The 22,737-nt window shown below is 45.8% G+C and overlaps 1 protein-coding gene across 1 annotated transcript in view; it reads left to right on the top strand.

Annotated features, from left to right (window-relative positions):
• Positions 1-22,737, top strand: part of akap6 (A kinase (PRKA) anchor protein 6) — a gene marked incomplete at both ends in the record, with an annotated part of 122,696 nt that overhangs the window by 81,840 nt on the left and 18,119 nt on the right. The window contains 3 exons of the mRNA XM_084438892.1: positions 13,793-13,834; positions 13,951-14,097; positions 18,663-18,872. Of these exons, the coding sequence (XP_084295018.1) occupies positions 13,793-13,834; positions 13,951-14,097; positions 18,663-18,872 (399 nt within the window). The remainder of the gene's footprint in view (positions 1-13,792; positions 13,835-13,950; positions 14,098-18,662; positions 18,873-22,737) is intronic.

Here is a 22,737-nt window from a genome sequence, read left to right on the forward strand (position 1 = left end):
AAAAACATTATTGTCCATTAAATATACATTTAAAGTTAATTTATTTAAAATTAATACATACAACAAGATATTTTCTGACATAATATATTTTGGACTGGGCTGGGTTAGGCTGGACTGGGCTGGGTTAGGCTGGACTGGGCTGGGCTGGGCTGGACTGGGCTGGGCTGGACTGGGCTGGGTTAGGCTGGACTGGACTGGGTTAGGCTGGACTGGGCTGGGTTAGGCTGGGCTGGACTGGGTTAGGCTGGACTGGACTGGACTGGGCTGGGTTAGGCTGAACTGGGTTAGGCTCGGCTGGACTGGGTTAGGCTGGACTGGACTGGGTTAGGCTGGACTGGACTGGGTTAGGCTGGACTGGGCTGGGTTGGGCTGGACTGGACTGGGCTCGAGATTTGAGGCTTTGAAATGTCCCAATGATGTCTGGCATATCAGACAGAATGGCTTACCATTACGTTCTATGAAGAAAAAATTACTCTCCCCACTCGGGTAAAAAATGTCCTGTGTTCGTCTTCATATTTTCTTTTAGCTGCGCATTTCTTTCCAGACATTCTTTGGTTGTGTACAGTAGCCTAGGCTACGTTAGCTTTTGTCGTAAAAGAGAATGACCCACGCAAAGCAAATTATTTTGTTTACAATAGGTGCGTTTACATGACAAATATTTTTCAATCTGGTTGATTTCAAGCTGATTTCAGCTTGAGCGTATACATGGGATACAAAGTAAACTGGTTGGATGTTTACATGCGACAACGAAACAAATGTTTCGAACGCGCACGCAGCCGTGAGTGATTGCGTTACGATGGTTACAAACAGCTGATTACGGAACGGTCGAGCGTGCGTTATTATGGAACCCACTGGAGTTTATGGCAAGACACGCCCTGCTTGCCATTCGAGCATCAGGATTGGCCATGACTCGATGCCGACTAGACTAGACTGTAGGCTGCTTTTGCCGCGTAGGCTACGCGCGAAGAGGCCAGACTTTCGCCGCACTGCACTGACAACGAAAGAACGCACAAAGTTATGCCTTTGAGTGAAGAAGAAAAACGGTAACGTAAAATTAACAATAAATCATCAAACTATGTTCTTCCACTATGTGTTTAATCAGTAACATTAAAGCCAATTATATTAGCCCAGAGTTGTCATTCGCCAGTGTCGCTTTATTAGTCCTGCTAAACTTGGTTGAAGTTTAGTTAATGTTATAGCTAGCTAGCGTTAACATTAGCTAAGTGAACCTGTCTTTAGTTCTCGCCATTGTCTTTTTTCCCTTTCTAAATCTGATAACGTTCCCATGTGTAACGTTATGCAAATGAAAAACGTTACTAACGTTATGTCCAAAATGATGATTTTTCTCCTCAGACAATTGAGAGTAAGACTCGGTGAGAGGCCCTGTCAAAAGAAGTTTATCTGCACCAGTCCCAAGAGTAATATCTCGGAATTCCCTACTCTGAAGGTTTCTCTCTCTAGATAAACTGTTTATTTTCTCATAAAATACAGCCTACTCTAGAAAAGACCCTTTTCACAGTATCCATCTTGACATAAATCCAGGTAAACCTACATCCTGTGAAACAGACTGACACCGGTGTCATTAATAATGTTAATCAGTCTGTGTCCATGTGTTGATCAATCAATGTGCCAGTCTGGCTCACAGGATGTAGGTTTACCTGGCTTTCGGTCAAGATGACCGCTGTGGAAAGGGTTCTATTTGTAGTATTACACACACACACACACACATACATTAACGAAATGCCCTTGTCACATGCATTCGTGCCTATCTTGTTTCATTTGACTCTGTTGTGTTTCATAGGATAATTGGACCCTCATCCCTCGCCCCTGGTGCGCTCTGCTCGCCCCTGCTCCTGGCCCGGACCCTCATCCCTCGCCCCTGGTCCGCTCTGCTCGCCCCTGCTCCTGGCCCGGACCCTCATCCCTCGCCCCTGGTCCGCTCTGCTCGCCCCTGCTCCTGGCCCGGACCCTCATCCCTCGCCCCTGGTCCGCTCTGCTCGCCCCTGCTCCTGGCCTGGACCCTCTCCCTTGGTTTTGGCATGTCTCATACTGTGTTTTTAGTTGCTGGGGGGGAATCCTGTGTTTTATTTACTTTAATTATTTTGTCCATGCTGTTGATGATGAGATGAGATATACTTTATTGTCCCAGAGGGAAATTTGTCTTGGGCATAGTGTCACAGTTGCAACAAGCCGACAACAATAAGACATTGACAACAAGTAAACATACAACATTCAGTACAGAGCATCAGACTTATGTGTTTAATAAACAATAATGAAATGTGTTATGTATTTCTGAAATGCTTACCTTTTCTGGTGGGTTTATAAGGTTATTTTATGTCTGGCGATGCATGTTCTTCTAGACAAATTAAGTATTCTTGTGTCAACTACACAACCTATGTATTGCACAGGTTTGTTCTACATTGCACTACATTTTATTGTGTGGAACTAAACGTGTGTTGCACTGAACACTCAATTTCTTGAATGTCTTGAGTTCAGAGTTATTCATTACAAATTACACATGTCCATCCCCCATATTTTTGAATGAATATGATTCACTGAGAATTATAGGAATACAACTAAACAAGCTACATCTGGAACATGTTATTTATTAGTTTTGCATCTAGCAAGTGGACCTCCTAGTAGAGGAACACACAAACCGTCCAGTTTAGTTTACTGACTAATCGAGATTGCAAATTGGGCGAGATGACTAATTATTAGGCATATTGCCTATAAAAGGCGTCTTGTACCAGCCTATTCGTAGGCTATTGAATAGCGAGGGCCAGGCTATTATGACGCTTGTCTAAAACGTTAACTTGTTTAACATTAAGGTATGTGATCCTAATCTGAAGCAAGGTTAACATGTTCATGTTAACAATGTTAAAGAAAACTGTGATCCTATTTTATTTCCAGGTCGGCGCGCGTTCCGCGAAGCGGCACCGCGCTAGCGGCAGAGCTCAAAATCAACACCGCTTTGTGCCTCACGCAAGCGCGGACGTCTGGCCAATCACATCGCTTGAATGGTAAACAGGGCGTGCCCTGCCATAAACTCCCGTGGGTTCCATAATAACGCGTCGAGCGTGCCTTGATTAGTCAAGTCTTGAGAGCATGCGCAGAATGAACACAGAACGCAGCATCAATCCGTTTCAAGGTATACATGACGGACCAAACGGTTTCGAAAAGGTTTAAACTACCTTCTTGAAAGCGATTGGAATTTCAATCGGGTTGGGGCATTTCAGTCGGATTGAGGTGTTTATATTACATATTTTCAATCGGTTTGGTCTTCCAAACCTATTTGAAACCGATTCAAACCGTCCATGTAAACGCACCGAATAATTTTGTTACCAAGGTGATTTGCTACCTATATGATTGGTTTGAAGTGGTTCTCACGCGACTTCCTCACTAGCGAAACAATCATGATTTTATGACAAATCTGCAATAAACTAAAATGGGCGGGAAGAAATGCACAGCGAAACTAGAGAGAGAGAAACGTTCTTATGGAATGAATGCATTTATTTTTTAATGAAAGGATGGAAGAGCCGCAAGCCAACTTTTTTGGGAGGATGGATGGAGGAGCCGCACATTGACGGGCAAAGAGCCGCATGCGGCTCGCGAGCCGCGGGTTGGCCACCCCTGGCCTAGCCTATCGTAAAAAGCGTTGCGTTCTCATAGGCCTATATTAACTTAGATAATTATTAATTATGCTCAGGTCATAATGTCCGTTGAAAATAATTCCCTCTAAGCAGAATTTGAATTGTATTAAAATAGGCTAAAATTAAATTTCCACATATTCTGATTCCTTCTAGGTCTATATAAAAAAAAACATGTTTTTAATGTGTAGCCTATAGGCTTCTGCGATGAACAAAACAGCCACAATGTAGCCTGCTTAGCGAGCGAGAGGGCAGTCTACCATAAAGTGTATAACCATAATGTAATATATCTAGACTACATGCATTGTGGTATTTCTTTATATAGCCAATTGTTTCTCAATAAACAGTTATGTCATCCTCTGAGTCCGAATGTAGGCTAATAGACCGGCAGCTCTAAATGCCTTCCCAATCAATGAGACATGGTTGTAAAAATGATGTTTTATTGATGAAAAGGGTAAAACTGAAAAACATGGAGAGTCATTGCATTGATCGATGCAGTCCGCTACCAGCAAACACTGAAAATACAGGTCCTCAATTTATTTAGATTAGACTAGCCTATCCAACTGGACCACTCCAATGAATGTTGAACGTAGCCTACTTTTATTCTTTAGGTTTTACAGAATCGGCCTACAATGTCCACACATGCATGCGCCATCTGACTAGCTCGTCACTCGCCAGCGAACCTGGACTAGACTATTGTAACCCCCCCCCCCCCCCAAATTCTTTTATATTCAAATAAACTGGATGAACCGGTTTCCTAGCCCTGGATCGTGGGGAGGGGGGTAGCCTGCGTTAGCGGGTGCTTTGCCATGACCGGCCATTGAATTCACTAGTTTGATTAATAGATGGATGGATTAACGTCCAAAGTAGATTGTGCAAGTATTGTATAGGCCCATGTGTAAGAGATGAATGGCTGTAACCATGAACTCAGCCAGAGGAAGGCCCTACTGTAGATTATCAGCATTATCACCAGTCTCAATTTATGTCTCAATTTATGTGTTGCCATTCATTTAAACCACCATCTCATCTAGACTACTTCTGTTGCTGCATTTTTACATTTATGCTTTCATGATTTTAGAGCGCAATAAACATTTTCCAGGATTCCAATAAGTCCATCCATTCATCCAACTTTGTTCTGAGCGCAGCGCAGGCTGGTAGCCTACTGTCAAGGCTCACGACTGATGCACTCCCTTAACACGTCTCGCATCCCCAGACCATCAAGAGAATTTCAATATGAAAGACCTTGGGATTCCAGGAGTCAAGGCCGTTTCAGATGGGGAGCGACATTCCGCCTGCGTTCTCGCTCGGATCAGCGGGGGACGCACGCGTCCTGCGCGCAGCGGGGAAAGCTGACTACAATTCAGCTCTTGTCGCGGGCGGGCGTGTGCAGCCTAGTTCCATATGAGAACACTCCTCGGTCCAATTCCGTATAGTAGATCAGCCTGTGTACTTTCAACGAATGTATTATTAGACATAATATCATAATAATATATATAGCCTTCAACGACCTCCTGAGCTGCCTGCCTGAAGGTCTCAGGGCTAAAGAGACCGCGCGTCGTTTTCCTCACCCTAACTCTTGGCATGCTATCAATGAAAGAAAATACATTGTAAATAAACATGGTTTTAGGCTATTGTTTTTATGTAGGCCTATAGGTTAAGCTATTTGTGTTCATAAGGTAACGTCATTGTAAACGAAAGTAGCCTATAGCCTATAATCCATATAGCCTATAGACTGGAACCAGGGGGTTTGACAAAAGTTAAGAGGCAAAATAATTTGTCTTGACTGCATTCAAGATGTATCTTTCACATTAAAACTACATACAAAGCTGGGAATGCTAAGAAAATTGCATATGTTTGCAAACTAAAACAAGTGAACACAATTTTACAATCGAAAATGTTTATGAGACCATTATTTTACTTATATGGGGCAAAAGTGGTTTCTCTTCCTGCTTCTGCCTAAGCCCTCCACAATACCACAACACAACGGTGTCATGTTTTACCGAAGGAGAAGTGAAGAAGACGGTAGCTAGCAGTAGCTAAAGCAGTTTAATGTTAAGATCATTCCTCTAGCTGCTTTGCTGCTAATGCGAGTTTGTCTCCGTTCCTGCCCGAGAAACAGAAGTTGAACTTATAGCATCAAAATCAAAATAGCTACAGGAATCATCGTTGTAAAGTTATCTATCTGCTTTTTAGCCACCGACAGCTACCGTTAATATTATGGAAGCTGCTGTCGTGAGCTAACTTGCTATCACGGTCTTATCGTGCAGCTTCACAGGCTGCTATTAGCAGACAGCACTAAAGTTGACAAAATCACACTTGCACATCATTAGAATTCCAACCATTTATATGGGATTTATCATTCAACTAAACATGGAACCTGAATACTACCTGATATTTCAACCTGCTGCCATCAGTGATCGGCGCGTCTGCTTGTTTGAGTCATGAATATCTTACGCAGTTACATTCCATGTGTCCCAAAACTGTTAAATCATTCCCCATGTAGTTCACTATGAGTCGCACTCAATACATCCATGGTAATAGGGAATAGGGAGTGAGTGAACCATTTCAAACACATCTCTGGTCATCTCCGTTAGCCATCTTACTCGTCCTGATGCCATGTTCCATATGAGAACACTCAGTCAGCCTAATGTATTAAACTTCTACTTGTCCCGACAGTTAACAGATATAGACCCGGCGACAGTTACAGAGATAGAAACTATAAATAGATAGGCTTTGTTCGTAATAATTAAATTACAACCAGACAGAGAACAAGGAGTTTGAGAACGGTAGGCTCATCTAATGTGCGAGATGAGCTACAGCAATGGGTCAATGAGTAGTATTACTGCGCCCCTATGGGCAGGCGAGCGGTGGTGCGGAATGCCGTAAAGCGCCTGTTAGAATACCGCGGGTCAAGTTACATTCTTATGTTCCCACATCTGTAGAGGATAGATACTTCAACTGAGGCAAGTCTAACTCCATAGTAGATATACACTCTAGCACAGGGGTGGCCAACCCGCGGCTCGCGAGCCGCATGCGGCTCTTTGCCCGTCAATGTGCGGCTCCTCCATCCATTGATAAAAAATGTTGTCTTGCGGCTCTTCCATCCTTTCATTAAAAAATAAATTCATTCATTCCATAAGAACGTTTCTCTCTCTCTCTTTCTCTCTAGTTTCGCTGTTAATTTCTTCCTGCCCATTTTAGTTTATTGCAGATTTGTCATAAAATCATATGATTCGTTTCGCTAGGTCGCGAGGAAGTCGCGTGAGAACCACTTCAAACCAATCATATAGGTAGCAAATCACCTTGGTAACAAAATAATTTACTTTGCGCGGGTCATTCTCTTTCATGACAAAAGCTAACGTAGCGTAGACTACACACAACCAAAGAATGGCTGGAAAGAAATGCGCAGCGAAACGAAAATATCAAGACGAACACAGGACATTTTTACCCGAGTGGGAGAGTGATTTTTTATTTATAGAACGTAATGCTAAGCCATTCTGTCTCATATGCCAGACATCATTGGGACATTTTAAAGCCTCAAATCTCCAGCGCCACTTCACCACAACACATGCTAGCATTGACCATGACTACCCAATCGGTACTGAACTTCGCCAGAACAAGTTAAATAGCTTGAAAAGTCAGATACAGAAACAGACCCATCTGTTCCGTTCATTTAACAAGCAGGCAGAGACAGCGACGCTTGCCTCTTATCAAGTGGCATGGAACATTGCTCGTGCTAAAAAGCCATACAGCGAAGGCGAGTTTGTGAAGACATGCATCACTGATGTTGTAGAAATCTTGTCTCCAGAAAATGACAAACTGAAAAAGATGGTGTCAGATGTACAATTGTCACGCCACACAATTGAACACAGAATATCGGACATAAACCATGCCATTGAAACAGAATTACATTCTGATCTTCAGAAATGCGAATATTTCAGTGTGGGATTGGATGAGTCTTGTGACATACAAGACAAGCCACAGTTGGCCATATTTGTACGGTCAGTTTCAGAAGATTGTGTGATCAAAGAAGAGCTCCTTGATATTCAGCCACTGAAGGACAGGACCCGCGGCATCGATGTGAAACAAACCATGACTGACGTGTTTGCTAAAGCAAATCTGCCAATCCAGAGACTGACAGCAATAGCCACGGATGGAGCGCCCTCTATGGTTGGAGCTCAGAACGGGCTTGTGGGCCTCTGTAAAGCCAACGACACTTTTCCTGATTTTTGGAATTTCCACTGCATCATTCATCGGGAGCAGCTTGTGTCTAAAACGCTGAATTTAGATCACGTCATGAAGCCTGTGATGGAAATCGTCAACTATATCCGCACACATGCTCTTAACCACAGGCAATTCAAAAACCTGATTGCTGAACTCGACCAAGGCCTTCCCGGAGACCTGCCGCTTCACTGCACTGTGAGGTGGCTTTCAAGAGGCAAAGTGCTGTCTCGCTTCCTTGAGCTCTTGGATGCCGTGAGGCTGTTCATGGAGGAGAAGAACAAGGACTATCCACAGCTGTCAGACCCCCAGTGGATTATGGACTTGTCTTTTTTGGTCGACATGCTGAGTCATCTGGACAGACTCAACCTGGGCCTGCAGGGGAAGTTAAAGATGCTGCCTGACCTGGTGCAAAGTGTGTTTGCGTTTGTCAACAAACTCAAGCTGTTTAAGGCGCAACTTCAAAAGGGAGAATTTATGCACTTCCCCTCTCTGCAAAAAGCAAGTGAACATGCTGCATCAGCCGACCTGAGAAAGCAGACAGCCCAATATGCGACGCAGATGGAAAAACTCCAGGAGAGTTTTGTGACCAGATTCCAGGACCTACAGCTGAAAAGGCCACAGGTTACGTTCCTCGTCGATCCTTTCAGTGCGGAGACAGACTGTTTAAAAGCCCCGCTTGTCACAGACGAAGCAGCGTCGGAGATGGAGATGATTGAACTGTCGGAGGATGACAGACTGAAGTCTGTTCTGAAGGATGGAACCATTGAGTTTTGGAAAACAGTGCCAATGGAAAAATATCCCCAGCTCAAACGGGCTGCGCTCAAGCTACTCTCAATGTTTGGATCCACATATGTTTGTGAGTCTGTGTTTTCTACCCTGAAACTCGTGAAATCCAAGCACAGATCTGTTTTGACTGACACACATGTGAAGGAACTGCTTAGAGTGGCCACAACGGAATACAAGCCAAATCTGAAGAGGATTGTGGCAAGCAAGGAGTGCCAGAAGTCCCACTGAGGAGCGACAGGTAAGTCAAAAACACTTGTCACATAGCTGCCCCCGTCTCCCATCTGCTTCAGCCAGCCCATCTCAGTCCAGTCCAGCTCAGTCCAGCCCAGCCCAGTCCAGCCTAACCCAGCCCAGTCAGTCCAGTCCATTCCAGCCTAACCCAGCCCTGCCGAGTCCAGCCTAACCCAGCCCAGTCCAGCCCAGCCTAACCCAGCCCAGCCAAGTCCAGCCTAACCCAGCCCAGCCCAGCCCAGTCCAGTCCAGTCCAGTCCAGTCCAGTCCAGCCTAACCCAGCCCAGCCCAGCCCAGCCCAGCCCAGCCCAGCCCAGCCCAGTCCAGTCTAACCCAGCCCAGCCCAGTCCAGCCCAGTCCAGCCTAACCCAGCCCAGCCCAGCCCAGCCCAGTCCAGTCCAGTCCAGTCCAGCCTAACCCAGACCAGCCCAGCCCAGCCCAGTCCAGTTCAGTTCAGTCCAGTCCAGTCCAGTCCAGTCCAACCCAGCCCAGCCTAACCCAACCCAGTCCAAAATATATTATGTCAGAAAATATCTTGTTGTATGTGTTAATTTTGAATAAATAAACTTTAAATGTATATTTAATGGACAATAACGTTTTTCTTCTTATTTTAGACTGGGGTGCCTTGAGATTTTAAGTACTTTTGAAGGGTGTGGTGACTGAAAAAAAGGTTGAGAAACGCTGGTATATATGGTGTGGCTCTGGGTGGTACCAAAGTAATTTTTGTGGCTCTTAGTCTCTGACTGGTTGGCCACCCCTGCTCTAGCAGGTCTAACAACATAGAGGATAGATACTCTAGCTAAGGCAGGTCTAACTCACATAGTATAGATACTCTAACTGAGGCAAGTCTAACTCCATAGTGGATATATACTCAAACTGAGGCAAGTCTAATACCAAAGAGGATAAATATTCAAACTGAGGCAGGTCTTACTCCATGGTGGATAAATACTCTAACTGAGGCAGGTCTAACTCCATGGTCTATAGATACTCTAACTGAGGCAAGTCTAACTCCATGGTGGATAGATACTCTAACTGAGACAAGTCTAACTCCATATTGGATAGAAAGTCTAACTGAGGCAAGTCGCGTTCACACCTAAAGGTCTGTTTTTATAGGGAGGATTATACCTTGTTTAAATTTTCCAACTGGTCCAGTTTGCGTTCATAAAGGCCAATACTCAAACTGTCCAGAAATTGTAAACAAAAGCCATGTGGATGGAAATGCCGTTCGATCATTGGTCATACAATTGGTGGGTAAAAGGGCAGCTAATTTACGCAATTTCTACCTGGATATCATAACCTACTGTATGGTAGCCCACATTATGGAGCACAGTCAGGTTATTTTTGGTGTTTATGGTGTTATTTTTGCACCCAAATTTCCTGAAGGGATTTTTTGAGCGCACAAAGATGTTTCGCACATGCATTCAAATAATTTTGTTTATTTAACTTTTGAGCAAAGGAAAGTCTAGGCTATATTGTACTCAACAAACTTTTATCAGCATGCCTGCTAAAGTCCATATAATATATATTATATACGCACACTGGCTGTGATCACTTCCTTACTTGGTCTGTGTGCGCTCAAAGCTTGCCTCTGCGCTCGCTCAACCATACCTCCATGCACCACTCAGCACAGCATTTTGTCACAAAAATAGCACCAGTGTTAGAAATGTGCCAACATTTTAGGGAGGTATCTGACTAGGGCTGTCTTCAACCAAAGAAAATCTCGGTTGACTGACAGGCATCTTTTTTTTTTCGACCAAATGATTTTGGGCACTTTTTTTTTCAGGCACTTTTCCCCCAGGCCTATACTGTACATTTCTAAATTAGGCTGATTATTAATTAGTAACTAACTAATAATTTGTATCCGGCATATGTTGTTGTATTTTATAAGGATGTATTCATTTAATATTTATGTAGGCCTGCTTCCCTAAAATAAAGTTTGATCTGATTTGATGCTTCCCAGGAGGCCGCTTCCACTCCTGGAGTTTGCGCCAGTCGGGACATGAAGCCTCCCATTTATCCCATCCCTCCCATCTATCCCAATGATTGAATTAAAATAAATGCACTGGTATTACATCATTTAATTTGATCATAATCATCTTTATTTTGGGCCTATAGGAATAATCCAAATGCCAGTGCAAAGATGGGTGCACTGGAAAAGAAATACCTTTTTAACCCATAAAAGTATACACAGTTATAGGGAGGTAATGTGTTAACTATAGTTATAGGGAGGTATAATGTGTTAATTTTAGTTAAAGGGAGGTATAATGTGTTAACTATAGTTATATGGAGGCAACGTGTTAACTATAGTTATAGGGAGGTATAATGTCTTAACTTTAGTTAAAGGGAGGTATAATGTGTTAACTATAGTTATAGGGAGGCAATGTGTTAACTATAGTTATAGGGAGGTAATGTGTTAACTATAGTTATAGGGAGGTAAAGTGATAACTATAGATATAGGGAGGTAATGTGTTAACTATAGTTATAGGAAGGTATAATGTGTTAACTTTAGTTAAAGGGGGTTATAATGTGTTAACTTTAGTTAAAAGGAGGTATAATGTGTTAAATATAGTTATAGGGAGGTAATGTGTTGACTTTATTTAAAGGGAGGTCTAATGTGTTAACTATAGTTATAGGGAGGTAATGTGATAACTATAGTTATAGGGAGGTAAAGTGATAACTATAGTTATAGGGAGGTAATGTGTTAACTTTAGTTAAAGGGAGGTATAATGTGTTAACTATAGTTATAGGGAGGTAATGTGATAACTATAGTTATAGGGAGGTAATGTGTTAACTATAGTTATAGGGAGGTAATGTGATAACTATAGTTATAGGGAGGTAAAGTGATAACTATAGTTATAGGGAGGTAATGTGTCAACTTTAGTTAAAGGGAGGTATAATGTGTTAACTATAGTTATAGGGAGGTAATGTGTTAACTATAGTTATAGGGAGGTAATGTGTTAACTTTAGTTAAAGGGAGGTATAATGTGTTAACTATAGTTATAGGGAGGTAATGTGTTAACTATAGTTATAGGGAGGTATAATGTGTTAACTATAGTTATAGGGAGGTAATGTGTTAACTTTAGTTAAAGGGAGGTATAATGTGTTAACTATAGTTATAGGGAGGTAATGTGTTAACTTTAGTTAAAGGGAGGTACAGTATAATGTGTTAACTATAGTTATAGGGAGGTAATGTGTTAACTCAGTCTAAATTAATTTAAATATGGACGTGTCTGCTTCAGTTCACAGAATCTTATTTCTGTTGTCTCAACACGTCACAGAGTCTGAACAAACTTTAATTTAATGGATAAGATGAATCTACAAAAACGCATTAAATGTTTTCATGTATGACTGCATTTCTGCTGACATTTCCACTCTTTCATACTCATTAATATGTGAAATGAATTAAAGTTATGATTGCTTGTTGATTTTTTCCCCATCCAACTCCTCTCTTCCTTTTTGAAAGGAAGCTCACTCTGTTATTTTCCATCCCTCCAAACAAACACACAGACACACACACACACACACACACACACACACACACACATACACACACACACACTCCATATTCCTGTCATTCCTTCTTAGTGACGCACTTGCTATCTCCACAGCTTCAGTGAACAACACCCCAAAATAACAGCGCCTCCCCCCTCTGTCGTCATCACGGTATCTCGTCATGTCACCTGGTCAGTAGTATCCACAACTGTACCGTTTGCAGAAGGGTTCATGATGTTAGTTCGCCCTGACCCCCCCCGCGCCGGCCTCTCTCCCCCAGCTCTCTGGGTCTCGTCCGGAGGTGTGCGCTATGCAGATCTCCCAGGTGCCCCGGCGCATAGAGTGACTGGAGGCTTGCATAAACTCAACCATGCGTCGAGCCTTCCCCCTCAAACGCCCGCCTCAGCATTTTTCCGCCTAACTTTGGATCTCATGCATTTTAATCTGCTCTGCCCATCTCCCCCTGTCCTCTCCTCCTTTAATGTTTGGACTCGCAATCAATAATGTGCTGGTTTTTTAAACAAAAGAAGACTCTTAAAATCAATATTTGCTGTCAACAAACAAATTGTATAATTTCCTGATAGTTAGACAGCCACATATTTACTTTTTTTCCCTTGCGGGCGTCGCTATTAGAAAAGTGAAGGGGATGGATGACTGCGTGATGCCATCTCCATCAGAGACGCCGCGATGAAAAATGGTTTCAGGACCGGTGACAGCAGAGGAAAACCAACACAGAACACATTTAAATATTTGAAATGTGTCTCTGCGCTAATGATAAATGACAGCAGAAAACTAGAATCAAGTAGCTATCGATGCAGAAAATGAAAAGCAGGGAGGAGAGAGAAATTAACCAAAAAGACGCTGGCGTTGAACAGCGTCGGCTACAGTAAAGATCCTCTTCAGACACCCGACAGAACAAAATGTAATCTCCTCAGACCTCATCTTCAACAATCATTGTTCAAATACTGGAACATTTGGTCTGAAGTGGCGTTGTTCCTGGTGTCCTTGTTGTCTGTGAGAAATGCCTGGACACAATGATGCTCCCAGTCATATTTCCTTGTTGTGTGTGTGAGATGCCTGGACATAAAGATCAATCATATTTAATGTTACAGGTTAGCGGAAGTTTGCTACAGTGTCTGTTTACTTTAGCCTGCTATAATGGCAAAGGACTTCTGGTGCTTGTGTGTGTGTTTGTGTGTGCGTGTGTGCATGTGTGTGTGTGTGTGTGTACTGTATTAAGGAGACTACATTCCCAAAGTCTGTCTTGTGTTCAAAATAAATAATTGTATATATAATAAGTGTATGTGTATGTGTGTGTTTCTGTCTCCAAGGTAACGGTGTGGAGATGAGTATGTGTGTTTCTGTCTCCAGGGTAACAGTGTGGTGATGAGTATGTGTGTTTCTGTCTCCAGGGTAACGGTGTGGAGATGAGTACGTGTGTTTCTGTCTCTATGGTAACAGTGTGGTGATGAGTATGTGTGTTTCTGTCTCCAGGATAACGGTGTGGAGATGAGTACGTGTGTTTCTGTCTCCAGGGTAACGGTGAGGAGATGTGTGTTTCTGTCTCCAGGGTAACAGTGTGGAGATGAGTATGTGGACACCCAAGAAGACACACCTCCTAGGGTGGGCGGAGTCTTTGCGCAGGAGTGGGGCGGAGCTTCCGAAGGACTTTGACGAGCGCCTGGACCACCTAACTCAGAAATGGAACCAGCTGCAGGTACAAAACACAAACATATTTACGAACAAACACACTCCCACGCTCAATCACACACAGGCACTATACTTATAGGAGCGTAATGTGTTATAAAAGTTACAGGGAGGTAATGTGTTAACTATAGTTATAGGGAGGTAATGTGTTCACTATAGTTATAGGGAGGTAATGTGTTAACTGTAGCTAGCAAAGGTAATGTGTTAACTACAGTTATAGGGAGGTAATGTGTTCATTATAGAGTCTACAAACACACCTGGAGGGGCATTTCTCCCCAAAATGCAAGACATACACAGATGGACTTCAACACCATAGGTAGATTATGACACACACACACACACACACACACACACACGTGTGTGCGGGGAGGCGAGCCAGGCCCGGAGACAGCGTCACCAGCACAGCCCCACTCCTGATCATCTTGTAATAGCAGCACAGCTACGGCTGCTGATGCTTATCAACGCAACCTTCACCGCTAATTTTCAGGCTAATCACAGATTATCTCATCTGCTACATGAGGAATATAATTGGTGCCGGGTCTAGCAGTGCCCTTGGCATTGGGTGGGGGTAGGTGGGGGGGTTTGTACCAGGGAAGAGGGTGGTACTGTACACCTCTCTCTCTCTCTCACTCCCGCCCACTTCCGCGGCAGACTGTGTTAGCTCTCCGGACCGAAGCCTCGGAGATAGGTTGGCCGAGGTTTCGAAAGGGCTTGTTTTTAGATCGTAGGCGAGACTGCCACTTTAGACCCCAATGCCCATTGCGCACGTAGAGTCAGACACAGCACAACACCGTTGTCGACTAGCCAGTGTCCCCGACACTGCAACACACCCCACCACAGGCTCAGGGATTTCTCTCTGGACTCAAATAATACACAAGTCTGCTGCCAGATCAACAGTCGTCTGAAATCCTTTATGCCCTCATATAGAGAAATTAGTGCGTATGTGTGCCTGCCATCTGCCTGTGTGTGTGTGTGTGTGTGTGCGTGTGTGTGGGCATGGGCATGTGTGTGTGCATGTGTGTGTGTGCATGCGTGTGTGTGTGTGGGGGGGGGGCCTCAGTAAGCTAGATGAGCATGTATTATCATAGCAACACAGCCAAACGGCTTCTGTTTGAAAATGGAGCTACAAATGAATTCTCTATTTCTCCTCCACAGCAATCAGCCGTGATGATTAAACCTCTGTTATGTTTTCCCCATACGAAACTGTGACATGTGGACAGAACGCTAGCACATGCACACACACACACACACACACACACACACGCACACACACACACACACACACACGTACACACACAAAGTTTTGTCTAGTGGCGGTGTTGGGAGTGAGGGAGTGCGTCTGTCTCCTCTATGTTTGCGCGCCTGTGTGTGCGTGCGTGTGTGAGTGAGGCTGGGTGAGTGAGTGTGTGTGTGCGTGTGTGCGTGTGTGTGTGTGTGTCTGCGCGCGCGAGTGCTGACTAGCATTGTGGTGTAGGTGCGGAGCGGCTAGAATGGGGTGTCAGTGGTGCAGAGACAGAGTTTAATCTGTCGCTGGGTCCCAGCTCCCCGCGCGGCGCGTCACATTATGCCGGCTCCATTGCATATTAAACAAGCCTATCAAGGCAGGCATAGGCATCTGCTGTGCTGACACAAATTGTGAATTAAATGAAATTGATGTCCTCTGTCGTATATATTTATGAAGACAGACCATTCTCTGAAGCATTCTGCTTATGAAGAATTTATGATTGCAAACTGTTCCCTCTAACGGAATAGAGTGGCAATAAATTCCGCCGGTCCCCCTGTAAGCTGACCTCTTCAAGGGCACCGGCGGGATCTAACCTCCCCGACGCGGCGACACGCGCGCCCACACACACACACGCACGCACGCGCACTCTTAGACGCGCGCCCACACACACACACACGCACGCACACACACTCACACGCGCGCCCACACACACACACACACTCACACGGGCGCCCCAACACACACTCACGCGCGCGCTGTAGCCGGCTCACACACCCTCACCCCCTTTGACAGCGCCCACACACACACTCACACGCGCGCCCACACACACACACTCGCGCCCACACACACACGCGCGCACGCCCACACACACACGCACTCACACATGCGCCCACACACACACTCACACGCGCACACACACACTCACGCAAGGGCATCCGTGTGGCCTCGCCTCTGAGACGCAGTGCTAGAAACAGAGAACGGCAGCTGCTCAATGCTCTCAAATTACAGATATTCCAACAAGAAAAGGAGGAGAGAGAGAGAGTGAGAAAGAGAGAGACAAAAGGACGGACGGACAGAGGAACGAGGGATGAAGGAGTGGTGGGGAGAAAAGGGGAACTACAGCGAGACAGAGAGAGAAAGAGAAAGAGGAGAAGGGAGAATCCGAAGGCGGTCCTGTAAAAGGGCGTAGGAGGCGTAACAGCCGCCATGTCCTCCGGCGGAGCGGACGGCCTGCAAACAGAGGACGGCCGTGGGGGATGGAGGTGAGAGTGATCGGCGCGGACCGGCCAGGAAATCAATACGCACATTTCCATACAGTACGACTGTTTATCGCCACGGCGCCGCCTCTGACCTCCACGACGACATTGCAATGTCAATGGCGCTCGCCCGCTCCGCGCGCCCCTCTCTCGTGCGGCGGTCAAGAGCAGAATGGAACGATATGCTAATTTCTTTGTTGTTTTGGTGTTAATTTGTGGCTCCGTATTGCCGAGCCACTAAGCCAGAAGTGGCTGTCGTGGCCGTTATCCCAAACCTCTTCTCGGCCTGACTCTAAAACAGGCGGGTCACACATGGCAGGTTGAATCTACATTAACACTGGGTCTCTATAGAACAGCACAGGTGTGTTGTGAGGGAGGGAGAGTGAGGGAGAGAGAGAGAGACAGAGGTGTGGGGCTCAGAGAGGAGCTACACGATCACAGAGTGGTTAATTGAGCTTTTTCCTAAAATGGCCACTCCAAAGCCTGACTCTTAATCACATCTGTCACTGTTCCACCTGTGCGGCAAACACGAGCGCGCGCACACACACACACACCCACACACACACAAGCACACACATAGTACACAAAGACCTGGGCAATTACCTGGGCCGGTGCTGGGCTTATTAAAGGGATAATGGTGTGTTTTAGCTCTCCGAACAACCCTGTGGGGTGGGCACAGTTCAACACTCACTCCAACTCTAACAGTAGTGCTGTCAAGCAGGTGGGGCCTCTCTCCCTCTCTCTCTCTCTCTCTCTCTCTCTCTCGCTCTCTCTCTCCTGCTTTCTCTCACTGCTTTCTTTTTCCTTCTCTCCCTCACTCTTTCTCTCTTTCTCTCACTCTGTCTCCCATATACCCCCCCTCCCACCCACCCCTCTCCCGCTGGTGTGTGACTGAGTGTTCAGCATGGGGCTGTGTGTGCTCAGGAAGAGGAGGGGGAGGAAGGAGAGGAGAGAGGTAGGTAGGGGAGGAGAAAGGAAGGTTCGAGAGGAGAGAGTTACAGGAGAGGGAGTGGGGGAAGTAAGAAAGGAGAGAGGTGGTGGGGGAGTAGGAGAGGAGAGAGGTAGGGGGAGGGAGGGGGGAGGAGAGGAGGGAGGGGGTAGGAGAGGAGAGAGGTAGGGGGGGTAGGAAAGGAGAGAGGTTGGGGGTAGGAGAGGAGAGAGGTAGGGGGAGGGGGGGGGAGGAGAGGAGAGAGGTAGGTAGGGGAGGAGAAAGGAAGGTTCGAGAGGAGAGAGTTACAGGAGAGGGAGTGGGGGAAGTAAGAAAGGAGAGAGGTGGTGGGGGAGTAGGAGAGGAGAGAGGTAGGGGGAGGGAGGGGGGAGGAGAGGAGGGAGGGGGTAGGAGAGGAGAGAGGTAGGGGGGGTAGGAAAGGAGAGAGGTCGGGGGTAGGAGAGGAGAGAGGTAGGGGGAGGGGGGGGGGAGGAGAGGAGAGAGGTGGGCGGGGGGGCAGTGGTGGGAGGAAGGAGACGAGGGGTAGGAGAGGAGAGAGGTGGGGAGGAGGGAGGGCAGTGGTGGTGTGGGGGGGGGGGGGGGGCCTATTTCATTATCGTTGGAGGATATTGTGCCGCTGATTGTTGGCCACTCTACCAACACTCTGAAACTGTTTTGTTTTGCCCTAAATTGTATTATTTCCTCTGTGATATGGTGGTACCCCCCCCTTCCCGGATAACCACTCTAGCACCAGTACCTGTGAATTAGCATCTAAATCTTGTGGGCGCACTGATGATGGCCTGCTCCGTATTGTTTGTCAGAACATCAAGCTGGTAGAGACAGTCTGAGTAGCAACGTTTCAGACCTCTGTCTTCGGTCTCATTTGCATATTGACTGGTTTGGTGAAGACCAGGGTAGATTGCCTGGGCAGGCAATTGTTGTTGTGTTTTGCAGTCCAGTAGCACAACTCGTTCTCCATCCTCAACTCATCAACTCTTAATGTGTCCAAATCCAGTTCTCTCTCCCCGCTGCCACAAGAAGATGTTTATACCACATTTATACAATTTCGACATGCCTGTTATATCGTACGGCAGCTATTTGAGCTACACCTATCTCTCCTCTCAAAGAGGTCCCTGCTCTTTGTCTTTTCTCCACTTTCTCGGTAGGAGATTCTGGGAGAGCATGCTGAGAGCTGTAGTCCGTCCCAGGACCCCCGGCTGGCCCTGTCGCCGCAGACCAACTGCATGCTGGGACAGCTGGAGGAACGGATCAAGGAGCTGAAGGGCTGGCTGAGAGACACTGAGCTGCTCATTTTCAACACCTGCCTGAGGCCGGAGCCAGACCAGCAGGCCAGCGCACAGCTGCAGAACTTCAAGGTAGGCCTATATAACCAGCGCACAGCTGCAGAACTTCAAGGTAGGCCTATATAACCAGCACACAGCTGGAGAACTTCAAGGTAGGCCTATATAACCAGCACACAGCTGCAGAACTTCAAGGTAGGCCTATATAACCAGCGCACAGCTGCAGAACTTCAAGGTAGGCCTATATAACCAGCACACAGCTGCAGAACTTCAAGGTAGCCCTATATAACCAGCGCACAGCTGGAGAACTTCAAGGTAGGCCTATATAACCAGCACACAGCTGCAGAACTTCAAGGTAGGCCTATATAACCAGCGCACAGCTGCAGAACTTCAAGGTAGGCCTATATAACCAGCGCACAGCTGCAGAACTTCAAGGTAGGCCTATATAACCAGCGCACAGCTGCAGAACTTCAAGGTAGGCCTATATAACCAGCACACAGCTGGAGAACTTCAAGGTAGGCCTATATAACCAGCACACAGCTGCAGAACTTCAAGGTAGGCCTATATAACCAGCGCACAGCTGCAGAACTTCAAGGTAGGCCTATATAACCAGTGCACAGCTGCAGAACTTCAAGGTAGGCCTATATAACCAGTGCACAGCTGCAGAACTTCAAGGTAGGCCTATATAACCAGCGCACAGCTGCAGAACTTCAAGGTAGGCCGATATAACCAGCGCACAGCTGCAGAACTTCAAGGTAGGCCTATATAACCAGCGCACAGCTGCAGAACTTCAAGGTAGGCCTATATAACCAGCACACAGCTGCAGAGCTTCAAGGTAGGCCTATATAACCAGCACACAACTGCAGAACTTCAAGGTAGGCCTATATAACCAGCACACAGCTGCAGAACTCCAAAGTTGTAACCAGAGGACAGCTACAGAGCTTCAAGTTATGCCTATATAACCAACGTACTGCTACAGAACTTCAAGGTAGGACTATGACCAGTGCACAGCTGCAGAACTTCAAAGTAGGCCTATATAACCAGCATACAGCTACAGAACTTCAAGGTAGCCGTACTGTAGGCCTAACCAGCACACAGCTGCTGAACTTCAAGATAGGCCTACAACCAAGTAGGGATCAGAGCGTATGGATTTTAGCATTACGGTACAGTACGGTATCTAGTTCACGGTATGGTTTATGGTATTTAACGGTATACGGCATTTCACCCCCCCCAACACACATAAAAAAAACACAAGTATTTTACTTTGAAGAAACTACAGTGAAACACATGATGGAAAATACACACTATTGTAATTAAGCTCAGTTTATTAATAGCAAGCTTATATTAAATTACTAAATTAACTGTTGCAAGCAACTTGAAATGTGAAGTTTCAGCTGCACATTATTGTGTAATACCGTAAAAGTAATACCGTAAACACAGGGAATGTCACGGTTCTAATACCGTGGACATTTTATACCGCGCCGTCTCATCCCTACAACCAGCACATATCTACGGAACATAAAGGTACTCCTACACTGAATACAATTGTATTAATGTCATCACACCATTAGACTAAAAGGACACCCATATGGGTGGAATGTTCGGTTACATGTGTCAGAGAGGGCTTTCTCCTCAACAGTGATACTGTTGAGCCAATCCAGTTGGAAGAACGTCGAAAACATATTTTCCGTTGAGAAACTCCGCTAGTGCATACTCTTGTTCTTGTTTTAATTGTTGTTACTGAGTCTATCTCTGCAATAACTGCACGGCTGTGTTTATTCTTCTAATGTCAACGTTACCACTTGCTGCTTCCGGAGACAGTTTTACCAGCAGCCTGTAGCTCATTTTCACGCATCAACTACGGGAACCAATCAGGAGCTGTGTCCCCACTGATTGGCCCACTATCTGTAATTTCTGGAAAACATTTCTGGGCTAGAAGCCCCAGACTGTATCGCAAAAACTTTACTTTTTTGCGAGGAAGTTTGGCTTCCAGGCTAGCCTTTCACTGGCTCCCACAGTCATACTTGATCCTCTCCGCGACTCGCATGAATGCACTTGTGATTGGAATCTGATCTTTGGGCTTCAGAGCTCAAAACCCTAATCCACGGTTAGTGAAACAGCCGCTGTGTTTACTCACATGCCGTCCAGTATGAGCGTTGCCAGATATGCGAATCTGCGGATCATGACTTTAAAGGAGTGACTTGAGGATATTAATCAAGCCGTGTCTAAACCGGTAGCGGAGCTGATTGCGTTTGCCCTTACGGAGACACAGACAGACAGGCGGACAGAAGAACGGAATGAACACGGACCGGCTGAATGCTGATGGGAGAGGAGTAACCCTTAGGAATAGTGGAGGCTTTTATTTTGATAGGGTGTCAGCGAGCACAGTGGAAAGCATTGATTTCTGGGGGAAAAAGCCTTTCTGCTGTATATGGATTCAATTCGTATGACAGTAAGGTTATAACAGACAACAGCAGGGGGCCTAGCTTTCAGGTCCGCTGGGCTAGAATATTCTCTCTGCTCCGAGATAAGACCTCACACTCTGTTTTCATTCAAGATGGTGCCGCCTCAGAAGCCAGCTGCCAGGGAAATATGACAGAGAGAGTCGCATGCACACTGAAATAGAGGAGAATGAGAGATGACCGGCTCTTAAACCAAGCACAATTCAACCCCCCCCTCCCCCCCAATTTTTTTTTTTTTTTTAAAATAAAATAAAAACATTCTGGAATTGAGAGGAATAAGAAACAATTGACTCTTGAAGCACAATTCAACCACAACAAGACAAGTTTTTCTGTCCAGCTGTCCGATCTCTCCCTCCCTCCCTGTCTCTGTCAGGAGCACGCTGCACGAATGCAGTAACTTGTGGGGGAAGTCTTCATCAGGTGAACATGCCTGAACCCAGATTTAATTGAATTAAAAGGCTTTTAAGATATGGACGCCTAGACTACCTAAAGGGAACTCTGTCTGAAATTAGTCTCTATTGTGTGGCCGCAGCTCCGTGTGTGTGTGTGTGTGTGTGTGTGTGTGTGTGTGTGTGTGTGTGTGTCCGGCCTCCCAGCCTCATCTTCTAACAACACCTGTGTGTCTGCTGGCCGGAGCGCTCCAACTCCTCCTCAGAAGGTTAATGCTGTCTGTCGGGGACGAATCGTTTCAGAAGATTGCGGGCAGTTTCCTGCCCTTTTGCTCCCCACAAAAATGTGTTCATAATAAGATTATTGATGTATTAAATCAAACTTTATATGTGTATACGGTCTATTGAATGCCATGTTTTGTACCCAGGAATCTGTAATATGAAATGTTTTAAAGAGGATTGCAGTGACATGCTGGTTGGTTTGTTCTATTACTGTACACTATTATCACTATTATCCTCTCCTTCCTACTCCTCCATTTCCTCCTCCTTCTCCTCTCCCTCTTCCTCCTCCTCTTCCTCCTTCCCTTCTCTTCCTCCTCTTCCTCCCCCACTCCACCATGGAGAGCTAATTCAGTCTAATATCTCTCTATAAGAAGCCCAGTCTCCACCGGGGCAAACCTCGCACTGCTGAGAATCAAACACAACCCATTTATCCAGGTCTATTTTAGTCCTCTTTCGCTCCCTCTCTCTCTCTCTCTTTCCCGCTCTCCCTCTCTCTCTTTCTCTCTCTTTTTTCCCCCTCTTTCTCTCTCTCTCTCTCTCCCTCTCTCTGTCTCCCTCCCTCTCTTTCTCTCTTTTTTCCCCTCTCTTTCTTTCTCTCTCTCTCTCTCTCTCTCTCCTCTCTCCCTCTCTCTCTCTCTCTAGTGGAGAAATGGATTCCTGACTTGGTCAGAGTGTGTTTTTTCTTTTGTGGGACGCATGTCGTGACCTCCGCCTCGCCAGGGGGGTCCTGGCGGCGAGATGCCACAGTAGATTTGGAGATAGCGGTGCTAACGCGGCCGCCACCGGCTCGTTTTCTGATCCGGAGAC

Source organism: Borostomias antarcticus, assembly GCF_949987555.1.
Source record: "Borostomias antarcticus genome assembly, chromosome: 5".
NCBI lineage: Eukaryota > Metazoa > Chordata > Actinopteri > Stomiiformes > Stomiidae > Borostomias > Borostomias antarcticus.